At 42.9% G+C, this 12605-nt stretch overlaps 1 protein-coding gene across 3 annotated transcripts in view; it reads left to right on the forward strand.

The window, feature by feature from the left end:
* The window catches only part of Cabin1 (calcineurin binding protein 1), a 140252-nt gene that overhangs the window by 29656 nt on the left and 97991 nt on the right, over window positions 1-12605 (forward strand). For all 3 annotated transcript variants that reach the window (XM_076866211.1, XM_076866293.1, XM_076866339.1), the window contains 6 exons: window positions 2077-2213; window positions 2997-3214; window positions 4743-4821; window positions 5541-5728; window positions 6544-6696; window positions 7904-8098. In XM_076866211.1, coding sequence (XP_076722326.1) covers window positions 2077-2213; window positions 2997-3214; window positions 4743-4821; window positions 5541-5728; window positions 6544-6696; window positions 7904-8098 — 970 coding nt within the window. The remainder of the gene's footprint in view (window positions 1-2076; window positions 2214-2996; window positions 3215-4742; window positions 4822-5540; window positions 5729-6543; window positions 6697-7903; window positions 8099-12605) is intronic.

Below are 12605 nucleotides of genomic sequence, written 5' to 3' on the forward strand. Positions count from 1 at the left end.
AGAGGTTTTAGTCTGTGGTTGCTTGGACTTTTATCGTTGGGCCTGTGGTGAGGCATGTCATGTTGGAAGCATATGAGACTTACTTCATCCAACTGGTCCCTATCCCTCAAGTGTTCACTGACTCCCAATAGCTCCAATCAGCCATGGAGGGAGCCTTCAATACACAAGTTTTGGGGGTCATTTAAGGTCCAAACCATAACACATGTCCTGTGCACCCACAGATATCTGTTTATTGCTGAGAGCCTGGGGCTCAGTGCCTTACTTAGACGTAAATGCTTGTCAAACCCCATTTGAAAGGACTTCTTTCAGGGAGCAAACCCTATTTGAAAGGAGCTTCTTTCAGGGAGTGGGTGCTTACTTGATTTTCTCCAGGTTCAGCAATATTCCCTTGTTTTCTGAGAAGGTAGAAGAAGAGCTTGTAAGGTGTTCCTTGGTTTCACTGGTTCTTAGTGTTCCTCAGAGAAACCTAGGGGAGGAGAAAGTGCTAAGTTCTCTAGAGCTGGGAGGGACCTGGGCCCCACTGTTCCCTATATAATAGATATCTCACCAGTCCTACTTTTTTTTTTTGTTCTTACTCGATCACCTTCAGAGGCTTCAAGGCCCTGTATTTCTGAGCCTTTCCAGGGTTTATTGTGCCAGTAAGTATGCTTCTTGTAACTCCTTTCCTCTACCTTTAGCTGAATGGAGAAAGCATTTAGTCACTTTAGTCTATCTTTCTGTCTTCTAACATCTGTTTGGCACATCTTTTTTCTGTAGGGCTTCCTTTCATATCTTCTGTATCTTTTTGGGTTCATAACCTTTTTTATTCCTTCATGGTTACTGGAATGGAGTTTGGGAGGTAACTATTTATGTATAGTATGCCATCTGACCAGGATTTTTCAGCTGTCATTTTGTCTTGCGACAATTTTAGTGGCAATTTCATCAAAGACCAGAAGGAATAGCCAAAAACTTTAGGAGAATTATAAATCTGTTTTACAGCAGGATTCCTAATTTTACTAACTTGTTGCTTTTCTGTGGTGAAGGTGAAATGCTTCAAAGAACGGTTAATCTCAGCATGCAGTTAATGTAGACCAAGGTGGGGATATAGTTTGTTCTGATAAATTTCTCCTAAGTTATGATACCAAAAGTTTTCTCCTTGGAAGAGCTGCAGGATTTAAACTTTGGTAGAGTGACCCCCAACTTCCCCTTAACCATGCTGTTCTACCTTGAGAACTTGCTCCCCAGCCCCCTTTATGTGGAATGGTTTCTACTTTATTTCAGTTGTTGGTCTCCTGTAAGGTTTTAGTGTTCACTTCCTTGAATTTTCAGGCAACAATATGGAAGCTTGCTCAATAGATTCTCTCTGGGAGTGTGCAATAAGTGAGTGAACACATTTACCCAGTGTACTGAGTATTTATGCTGTAGAGATGCTGGCTTGAGATAAAGCCACAAAGATAGCCAAGGCATGATACCTGAGAGCAGTTTGAAAGAATGATTTCTCCTGGGAGAGGTCTCTCTAATCCCAAGATTGGGCAGGCCCAGAGGCCCAGAACCAAGCTCAGAAGGGCCTGATGTACCCGCCACGTTCTCACCCACACACTTCTTTCTTGTTTGCCAGACATTTCCCTCCCTGCAGGGTGTAGAGCATATCTAATTTCATCCAGCCTGTGGCTTTGTGCCTGCTTTTTTGCTAGCCCTTCTCTGTTGTCAGCCTGAATGATTTTGTTCTCTGTTTCAAGCACTCTGTTGTGGTTGGTCCCTATCTAGGTTGATTATATTTGTGCTATTTGTCTGTTTCTCCTATTAGAAGATAAACTTCCTGCAGGCAGGCTGTATTCTGGCACCTAGTACCATGCTGGGCACATGGCTGATACAGAGCAATCATCTGTTGATGGATAAATGAATGAGTGAGACCAGACAGCAGCTCACAAAATCCTAGAGAGAGGCAGAACCACCTGGAGGCTTGGGACCTTGCCACTCACTCTTTTTAGTCTACTTCACCCTGTCTCTGATTTAGTTTTTCTTAATAGGAAAAATTCAGATGCTTATATCAGAATGAGTGATATGACTTTAGTAACTTTGACACATTCCATGCAGGTTAAGAAAGCTGGACCCTGAGGAGGAAGATGATCCCTTTAATAACTATGAAGTCCAATCAGAAGCCAAACTGGAAAACTTCTCAAGCATGGGGCCTCATCGACTGTCCTTTGACTCGGCCACGTTCATGGAATCTGGTAGGAATTAGCAATATGGTTAATCACTGCTGGAAATTCTTCCTCAAATTATCCTATAACCTGCCTATGTTTTCTTCTGGGAGGATGGTTTGGGGAGGTTTTTTAAGCTTTGATCAAAGAGCTACCTGGATTTGCTTGGGCCTGAGCCCTGTGGCTAACTGGTAGGTCTATTGAAATGTTCAGGCTTATACTTGCTGTGCTCCTTGAAAGCTGTGTGCTCCCTGAAGGCTGAATTCAGAGACTTGGTTTTACAACTTGAATCTATATGACCACAGCTGTTGAACGTGTATTATATGCCAGACACTGTGCAATATTGTGTGTGCATTATCTCATTAAGCATACAAAGCAGCATTTGGAAGTCAGCCCTTTTGATGCCCACCTTAGACATGGCGATTATTATTATTATTATTATTATTTTTAAGAGAGAGAGGGAGAGAGAATTTTTTAATATTTATTTTTAGTTTTCGGCGGACACAACATCTTTGTTTGTGGGTGGTGCTGAGGATCGAACCTGGGCCACACGCATGCCAGGCGAGCTTGCTACCGCTTGAGCCACATCCCCAGCCCTAGACATGGTGATTATGAGAGGCTTGCTCACACTGATGAGGGCTGGAGCCAGGCACTGAACCCCAACAGCCTGACCTCAGCACTGCAACTTGATACCATGTTCACCTGAATTGAGTGGTGGAGGAGGGCACAGGTTCTCCTCTTTTAAAGAGAATAGGAGACTGGACATAGGAGGTCCCCTTCATCCAGGTCAGGTTGTTCTCTTTCTCTGGGCAGAGAAGCAGGATGTACATGAGTTCCTACTGGAGAACCTGACCAATGGGGGCATTCTGGAGTTGATGATGCGCTACCTGAAGGGCATGGGCCACAAGTTCCTGCTGAGGTGGCCACCAGGCCTGGCAGAGGTTGTGCTCAGCGTCTACCACAGCTGGAGGAGGCACAGCACCAGCCTGCCCAACCCACTGCTAAGAGACTGCAGCAACAAGCACATCAAGGTCAGGGGCCTCTCTATGGCCAGCATCATAGTGGGACCAGGGGACAGAGACAGGGATCTTCTGTGGGTATATGGCTGATATGTTAGTCCACTTGTTGCATCTACTTATATGCCTGAAACCTAGACCCCTAAGGAGTTTGAAGTAGGAAATCATAGGACTAACCTGGCTTGTGTCCAGAAAGACCTCTAGTGACTGAGTAGAGGATAAACTGGGATAAGAGTGGGTTCAGGGAGCCAGCAGGAGATTGCTGCCAGCTGAGCAATGTTGGTGGCTGATATCAGTGGTGACAGTAGAATCAGGATTCTTTTTTTATTTTTTGTACCGGGATTAAACTCAGGGGCACTCAACCACTGAGTTGCATTCCCAGACCCTTCTTTGTATTTTATTAGAGATAGGGTCTCACTGAGTTGCTTAGTGCCTCACTGTTGGTGAGGCTGCCTTTGAACTCCAGATCCTCCTACCTCAGCCTTCTGAGCCGCTGGGATTACAGGTGTTTGTCACCATATCTGGCAGAATCAGGATTCTGAAGACAGAACTGACAGAATAAATTGAGTATGGATGTGAGAGAATGTGAGTCATAGCAAGGGCTTCTAGTGTCATTTTCTGAGATAAGCAAGTTAGCTGGGTGAAGCTTGAGGACCTTGAACACAAAGCATTTGACTGTTCCAGGTGTGAGGGACTCACTAATTTTTTTTAACTTGTAGGAAAACAGAAGTACAGAAGTACAGAGGCTAAGTAGGTAGCTTAGGGAAGTGGTGGTGGAGCCTCCAGCAGTTGTATGGAGTCTTTTTCAGCCTTGTCTACTAACTGCACTCTGTACCCCAGGCTCCTCCATTAGTTGCCTCCCAGAGCTCAAGGGAGCGGATACTCAGGCCTCCTCCCATTGGAGGTGTTATGCAAGTATCAAGGTGGGAGCATGGGGAGCTATTAGGGCCTGCCCATGTGATCTTTCTGGCTGCGGGTCAAGTTGGAGGAACATGTGGGTCATCACTCCCTTGCTGGGCAAACCCCACTGCAATACCTCAGGGACTCCCTTCTGGTAGCTTTTGTGCATCAGGCTTTCTGCTAGGAATAGTGTGGAGCACCAAGAGTCAAGGCTTTGATCTCCAGGCAAACCAAGTTAATTTCTAACAGTGCGTACTGGCAGGTACCTCAATATCACTGAGTTTCAGCTTCCCTGAGTGCTCTGGAAATGATGGATTGACCTCCCAAGGAACTTTAAAGGCTTCAGTGGATACAGTGTCTGGCCTGGCATATAGCAGGTGAATGACATCCTCTTCTTCAGGATGGTCCTTCAGGACTCTGATGGCAGTCTTTTGTCCTTCCCAAGTCTTATCTCAGTGTAGATCCATGTGCCTTTTTTATGTCCTAGCAAGTAGCCACTGATTAACATTTAGGAAATGGAAAGTAGGTAGAAGAATTATTTTTTTTACCCAAAAAGTAAATTTTAGTTTAGTTTCCTCCCTACTCCCCATACTTAGGTGAATTTTGAGACTTTGTTCCTGCCTTTCCTGTGCCTTTCCTGCAGGATATGATGCTTATGTCTCTTTCTTGCATGGAGCTCCAATTGGACCAGTGGCTGTTGACCAAAGGCAGAAGCTCTGCAGGTAGGAGACATCTATGTTCTGTGGTGGGGTGATTTTCTGAACTCTCAGCAGGCTGGAGGAAGCTGAAATGGAGAGGCTGAGTCATGGAATTCATACTTATATTCACAGTGGGCACATTTTCTGGGTGGCTCATTAAGGTCGCACACAAGTTCCAAAATCCCAGAGAAATCTCCCTGACTTCAAGGAGTAGTTAGCAGCAGCTCAGCCTTCAGAGGGAGCCATCTGCCTGCCTTAGGTATTCTTCGGGACTAAAGGAAGCAGGATCTCAGTTTTGGAGTGACTGCTCAATGCTCTATGTTTCCCCAGTGAATTTCCCAGGTGATATGGATTATTCTGACTTTTAAACTACCACTTAAACTGGGCACAATGGAGCATGTATACAATTCCAGCTACTTTACAGGATGAGGCAGGAGGCTTACAAGTTTGAGGCCAGCCTGGACAACTTAGCAAGATTCTTTCTCAAAATTAAAAAATTATGGGATGGAGATATAGCTCAGTAGTAGAGCACTTGATTAGAATGTGTGAGGCCCAGGGTTCAGTCTCCAGTACCACAGAAATACATAAATAAATAACAAATTTCCACCTGTAGAATGCAGAGGGGCTTAGAGTACCCAAAAAGACTAAGAGCAGATGTGGTAAAGGCTGAGGGTGACCTCTGGGAGCAGAAGGGCATTTGGATCCTGCATATGAATGTGACTTTCTGGCCTGATGATTTTCAGTGTCTCCTCGTAACTGCCCTGCTGGTATGGTGAATGGCAGATTTGGGCCTGACTTCCCAGGAACCCACTGCCTGGGTGACCTCCTGCAGTTGTCATTTGCCTCATCCCAGCGTGACTTGTTTGAGGATGGCTGGCTAGAGTTTGTGGTCCGTGTTTATTGGCTGAAGGCTCGTTTCTTGGCACTGCAGGTTGGTTCTCTAATCAGCTGCTATGTAAGTGCATGCATGTATGTATCTAGGCACTGGGCTTGACATGAAGAAATGGGAATGGTTGGGAATTTTAAGCTTGTCAGAAATCCAAGCATGGCCACCAGTTTGTAAAATACCTCAGCATATCCACAGAACTCTACAAGGGATCTACTGTGCCTCATTTTTATTATTATTATTTTTTCCTGTGCCTCATTGAGCCCTACTCAAGATTGCCTTGGTTGATCTTTATGTTTTCCTGACAAAGCTTTAGCAAGTACATGAATAGAAGCAGTATTTTCTAGAAGGGAACTCTCTACCTATTTTGTGAGAGTTCTGGGAAGGCCAGGGTGGATTGGCTGTTACCTAGTACCCAGTGCTGGGTGGTACATGTGCACTGTGGTAGAATAAGCCATAGATTACTAAGGTTGCAGCAGCAGCAGTTCAGTTTGAGGGAAGTATCATTGTTTAATATGAAGAATGTCACTTCTAGAATTAGGGCAGGCCTAGGTTCTAATCCTGGCTCTGCCACATACCTAGCCTTGCCTAAGTATTATTCACTTATAATGAAGGGTTAATGATACTTCTCCTCTTAGAATTATGGTATGGATCATTCTTTTTTTCAAGCATTTAGCAAATATTTGTTGAACCCCAGCTGTGTGACAGACCCTTTTAGGGGAGTAGAGCTATAATTGGATTAAAACTCTGCTCTGAGGGCACCATTGTCCATTGAGATCAGGAATGTGAAGAACCTGGCACATCATGACAGTTCCCTGACCCTTGCCCCTGTTTCTTGATTTGGTTTTCCTTCTAACTAGGGAGACATGGAGCAGGCTCTGGAGAACTATGACATCTGCACAGAAATGCTCCAGAGTTCCATTGCCACCCAAGCAGAGGCAGGGGCTGAGCAAAGGGACATTGTTATCCGGCTGCCCAACCTCCACAATGACTCCATCGTTTCCCTGGAGGAGGTGAGTAAGAGTTTTTAATAGTGTTTTCTTAGTCAAAAGATTTATTCTGAGTTGACCGAGTTAGATCAGACCTGACCTGTCCCTGAAGAAGAAGAGAACCTCCTGCATGCTAAGCAGGTCTCTTGAAGAGAGGGCAGGAGAGGCCTAGGAGAGGTAGTTCTGGCTTGCCCAGTGGCAGATATGGAAGTTTCTGCTAGCATAATTTAGTTAAATTATGTTCAGTTCCCCTGACTGTGTGTGGTGGCAATTCTAGCAGAGCTAGAGGGAAATGTCAGCTGATGAAGACAATTGTTGATATGCCCATGAGGGTGGAATAGTGGTGCCTAGCACACATGCTAGATAGACTCCACTTAAATGGCACTATTTTTTTTGTGCAACCTTAGTCCTATTGCATTTCCACATCTGTAATGTCCACCTTGTCTGAAAGTAGCCTGTAGACTCTTCAAGGTTGTTTTCAGGGCAAGTCCAGTTCCCTGACTTTTGCCCCTGTTTCTTGATTTGGTTTTCCTTCTAACTAGGGAGACATGGAACAGGCTCTGGAGAACTATGACAGTGCCCTTATTCCTGTGTGCTGAAACTGCATCAGGCCGTATAAGGAAATGGTTCTATGGGTTAGTTATGAGTGCCTAATCTCTCTAGGTCTGGCAGCCTGACACTGTAGTTCTGAAAATCTGGTTTGCTGAACTGTGACCACAAGGTTGTCTTTTTTTTTTTTTTTTTGTATTGGAGATTGAACCCAAGACATTTAACCACTGAGCCACATTCCCAGACCCTTTTTAATAATTTATTTAGAGACAGGATCTTGCTGAATTGCTTAGGGCCTCACTAAGTTGCTGAGGCTTTGAAGTCACGATCCTCCTCCCTCAGCCTCCCAAGCTGTTGGAATTACAGGCATTTACCATTGTGCCAGCCCATAAGGCTGTCTTGACTATTATGGTAGATGCTGTTCTGGAACCCCTCTGCTTCTGTGATGGTTTTAGGGTTTGGGTATATTTTTTTATTAAAGAACTAAATGACTTGACCTTGATATAAATACTTTAAAAAGCACATATATTTATGTGAACACTCATTATTTTTTGGCTTGAGTTGAGGGTAGGGGACAACATCTAATTTATCCTCATCTGGATGGGATAAATGGAAACACTGACAAGATTCTGGGAGGGTGTGAAGGGTTTACCATCAGACAACATCTTTGGACCTTTTTCAGATTGATAAGAACCTGAAGTCACTAGAACGGTGCCAGTCTCTGGAGGAAATTCAGCGGCTTTATGAGGCTGGTGACTACAAAGCTGTTGTGCATCTGCTCCGCCCCACTTTGTGCACCAGTGGGTTTGACCGGGCCAAACATCTAGAATTTATGACTTCTATTCCTGAGAGGCCAGCCCAGTTGCTTCTGCTACAGGTTTGTGCTCCCTGTCTGTATTTCTCACCTTTGCTTGTGCATGTGTGTATTCTCTGGAGGCTCTGAAGAAGCCCTTGAGAACACATACTTAGAAAAGTGGGAGTCCAAACTATTAAATCTGGCTCTATGAAAATGTTAGTCAGAAGATGTTCAAAACTGGGGGAATATTAGAATCTAGGAATGCAGGTTCTAGAGTTCTTTGTGGCTCAAAAACTTTTGTTTTTAATTTAACTTTTTTTATTTGTTTTAATTAGTTATACATAGCCGTTTAATGCATTTATTTACATTGATATATCATACATAGATGGGACATAATTTCTCATTTTTCTGAATGTACATGTTGTAGAATCACATTGGTCATGCAGTCACATATATACATAAAGTAATAATGTCTGTTTTGTTGTATCCTTTCTATCCCTATGTCCCCTTCCTTCCCTCCCTTCACTTCCCTCTACCTAATCTAAGGTAACTCTATTCTTCTCTAGTGCCCCCTACCTTATTGTGAATTAGCATCTGCATATTAGAGAAAACATTTGGCCTTTATTTTTTTGGGATTGGCTTATTTTGCTCAGCATGATACTCTCCAACTCCATCCATTACTGACAAATGCCATTATTTCATTCTCTTTTAAAGCTGAGTAATATTCCATTGAAAAAAAATAATATATATATATATATTTACATACACACACACACACACACATATATATATAACATTTTCTTTATCCATTTATCTGTTGAAGGACACCTAGTTTGGTTCCATAGTTTAGCTATTGTAAATTGAGCTTCTATAAACATTGATATGACTTCATTACTTCAGTATTCTGATTTTAAGTCCTTTGGGTATAAACCGAGGAGGGGGATAGTTGTGTCAAATGGTGGTTCCATTACCAGTTTTCTGAGGAATCTTATACTGCTTTCCACAGTGGTTATACCAATTTGCAATGTATGAGTTTACCTTTCTCCTCATATCCTCATCAATATTTATTGTTGCCTGTATTCTTGTTGATTGCCATTTAGAGACTCTGAACTTTTGTATGGCAGAGGAAGAAAGGAATGTCAGAATGTCATCCATCCATCCACCTGTTTATTCATTCATCTTTGCTTTTGTGCTCTTTAACTGTTGAATAGATATAAAATTGATAAAATACCTGTACAGTGTAAAGAATCAAGATAAAATAAAGATCTGTGTATAACTGCATAGTTGAAGAAAAAGAACAGCAAACAGGGCATGTTTGAAGCTGCACATGCCCTCTGGTAGCTCCCTTCGTACCTCTGTTCTTAGGAAGAAAATCATTTTGGAACCTGCCAGGGAGCCAGCGGTTGCCTTGGAGAGTTAATTTTTCAACTCTCTGAGCCTCGATTCCTCATTACTAGGATGGAGGTGGCAAGTTTTCTTACCTCAGGCCTGCCATGAGGATTATGCAAGCTAATGTGTGTTAGAACAGGGCCCGGCACATAGCAGGTACCATGGAGGTGCCTGTGTCATCACTGCCACCAAGCTCTATGCCTAATTGGACAGAGGGACAAACATGGACAATAGTAATGCATTTGGTGGCATTGACTGGTCTGGAATCCTGGGCCTTATGGTTTGTACCACTAATCACATTGTGTATATTATATTATTGGATTCTTACCTCTTAATTTGGAAAGAGAGACAACAGTCTTGCCAGCTTTTTGTTCAGATTACATGTGGCATTTCAGTCATTAACTTTCTTGAACTAGGAAGGAATTAAGAGGTGCAACTATGGGCAAAAATCAGGCAGCAAAGCCCTGGTGAAAAAGGAGGAAAGAGTCGGCTTAGGGAGGGAGAACAGGGAATGGGGAGGAAGACTGTAGATCCTGGCTGAGGAGGTCAGGCAGAACCAAGCTGAGATTAGGAAATGAGATGTATCTGACCTAAGTTATCATAGCAGGCTATTAGGTGGCCCAGCATGGCAGTGTGTGGGAGGGACAGAGGAGTGTTACCCCAGGATGACTGTGGGGGGAAGAGGCCAGCTCTGTCTGTGTCCCTGTCGGATGTCCCCACTGTTTGGATGTCTTACTCTTGTGGTCATTGTAATCACCTACTGAATGTGGTAGGAAGCTCCACATTCTTTAGGAAGAATTGATGTGGATGGGTGAGTCACTGTTTGAATGGACACTAAATAGTGTTAAGGACTATACCTTAGGACTGTGCCACATGCTATAGAAGCTCCTGAATTTTGTGAATAAGTGATTGCGGATCATTGCTATTTCATATTGAGAGAGTGTTTTTTTTTTTTTTTTCTGATGGGAGTGCTTTTTTGTTTGGTTAGTTTTTGTTTTGTTTTGTTTTGTTTTAAATTTCAGTTATTCATAAGACAAAGACCATTATCAACTAACTTTTACAAATAATTGAAGAATGTTATCTAAGCAATTTCAATGTAGAGGGAATCTTTTGAAGAAAATATGGAATGAAAAATATATGGATTGCATATCTGTCCTCTAAATTGGATGCTAACAGTAGTTAGGAATGAGGCCCTATAGAATAAGATAAGTACATAAAGTAGGCAGGAAGAACAAAAACAAAACAAAACACCCGAACAGTACATAAACTAGCTCAACAGGCATTTTGTTTGTTTTTTTGCAGTATTAGGATTAAACCCGCATGCTATGCAAGGGCTCTATCACTGAGCTACACTCCCAACCCTAGAGTGCTTATCTACCTAATCTGATATTAATTTTTTTCTATCATATCTTGCAAATATTTTTGCTAGTATGTTGTTTGCTTGTAAATTGTGATTTTTATTGTTTTTTGTTTGTTTCTACATATAAAAGTTTTGGATTTTTATGTGGTCAGATCTTTCAATGTTCTCAAATGTTTGTGATTTTGTTAATTGTGTTTTTTGTTCATTTTGCTTAAACAGGCTTTTCCAGACTGGGGAGAAAAAAATACTTATCTACTTGTTTAACACACATGGCTTGATTTCCTACCTACAGGGTGCCTGGCACTGGACAAGAGGCAGGCAGTTTTGAGGGAGCCCATGTTCTAGAGGGGAGGCAGGCAAGGGATATACCACCAGAGATAAAAAAATTTATTTGTCCTTGTTTTCTTCTAGCAATGTTCATCTTTTGTTTTGTAAGTTTACTTACTTCCTTTGATTTCTCTGGAGTTGGGAGTTGAATTTAGAACCCTTGGCCATAAGGGTGGGAGGGTTGTCTCCCAATTTAGGCAAGCTGCTTTTACATCCCTCAGTATAATTTTTTTCTTGATGAGTCGATTGCTAGATCTTAGTATTTTTGGTTGCTATTTTGAGAAGTATCTTTTTCTTGGGTATTATACTTCCTAACTGTACATTGCTGGTTTATAGGAACCATACTAATTTTTGCCTGTTTTTTTTTAATCCAACTGATTACTGAATTACCATTATTTCTGATTGTTTTTTTACTCATTTTATTTGGATAGACAGTTGTTTTGCTCACAGTCAATAATAGTTTGTGTTCCACATTTGTTGACACTTAAATTCTTTCTTGCCTTGAGCCCTGGGGATTGTATCATGTTAAGGCACTCCTAATGGATTTTTGTCTTGTCCCTAACTTTCACCACAATCTGACTACAGTTTAAGGCCAGAGTCTTTATCTGCCCTTTTATGCTCAGTGATTTGACCAGGAGGAGTCAACTCTGGTTTTAGACCCCATAGCTACTTCATAGGTGCTTCTTGCCTCAGTGGCCTCTGGCTCAGCCAGTTTTCTCTAAAGAAACACAGACTCCATTTTCCTAGCAGTTAGGGCTAAGTTTGGGAGGTTTTGATGTTTGTTCAAACATTGCAGCACATTTCAAATGCAGTTTGGGTATTTCTGCTCCTGGCAATGACACTTCAGAGAATGGTGGCTACCCATGTCAAGGCAGGAAGGAGCTACTGCTGGGCCTGGGCTGGGGATGTCAGATCCCAATGGGGCACCAGGTACAAACGCTTCCTGCTGGTCCAACAAGTAGTCCGCCAGATCTGTGAATTCACAGACAGACTATATTTCCCCGTGTACCAGCCAGTGATAAAAGAACCTAAAATTCCCAGGAGTTTAAATAGGTTGTATTCTAGGGCCCTGGGCAGGGGGGAGCTTTGCAAAAAGTGATGGCTCCCAGAGAGATTTTTAAAATAGAAATAACATTTCTGTGTGGTGTCCTGAGAGCTCTTTCATGGGCACATAAACGCATTCACTGAATACTCGTGGTACCTCCAAGGGGGTGATGCAGGGCTGAGGCTGAGAAGGACTCAGCACCTTGGCCCTGCCTGGCATTGGGGACGAGGGGCCTCATAGAACAATGACTTCAGCACTGTCTGACCAGTTGTCCCTGCTATGGCTTTAGCTCAGGTCCTCCTCTGCTGAAACAGTTCCTCTCCAGCAGCCCACCCCTCTTCTGCTGAGTCCCCTCCAGAGCTCTGGCACTAAAGGGACATGATGCCTTAGGGGAAAGCTGATGGAGCTGTTTGAGTCCCTCAGTTTCATGTTGACCAGTTGCCAACTGTGTGGTCTCATTTCTAGTA

This window comes from Callospermophilus lateralis, chromosome 1, assembly GCF_048772815.1.
Source record: "Callospermophilus lateralis isolate mCalLat2 chromosome 1, mCalLat2.hap1, whole genome shotgun sequence".
NCBI lineage: Eukaryota > Metazoa > Chordata > Mammalia > Rodentia > Sciuridae > Callospermophilus > Callospermophilus lateralis.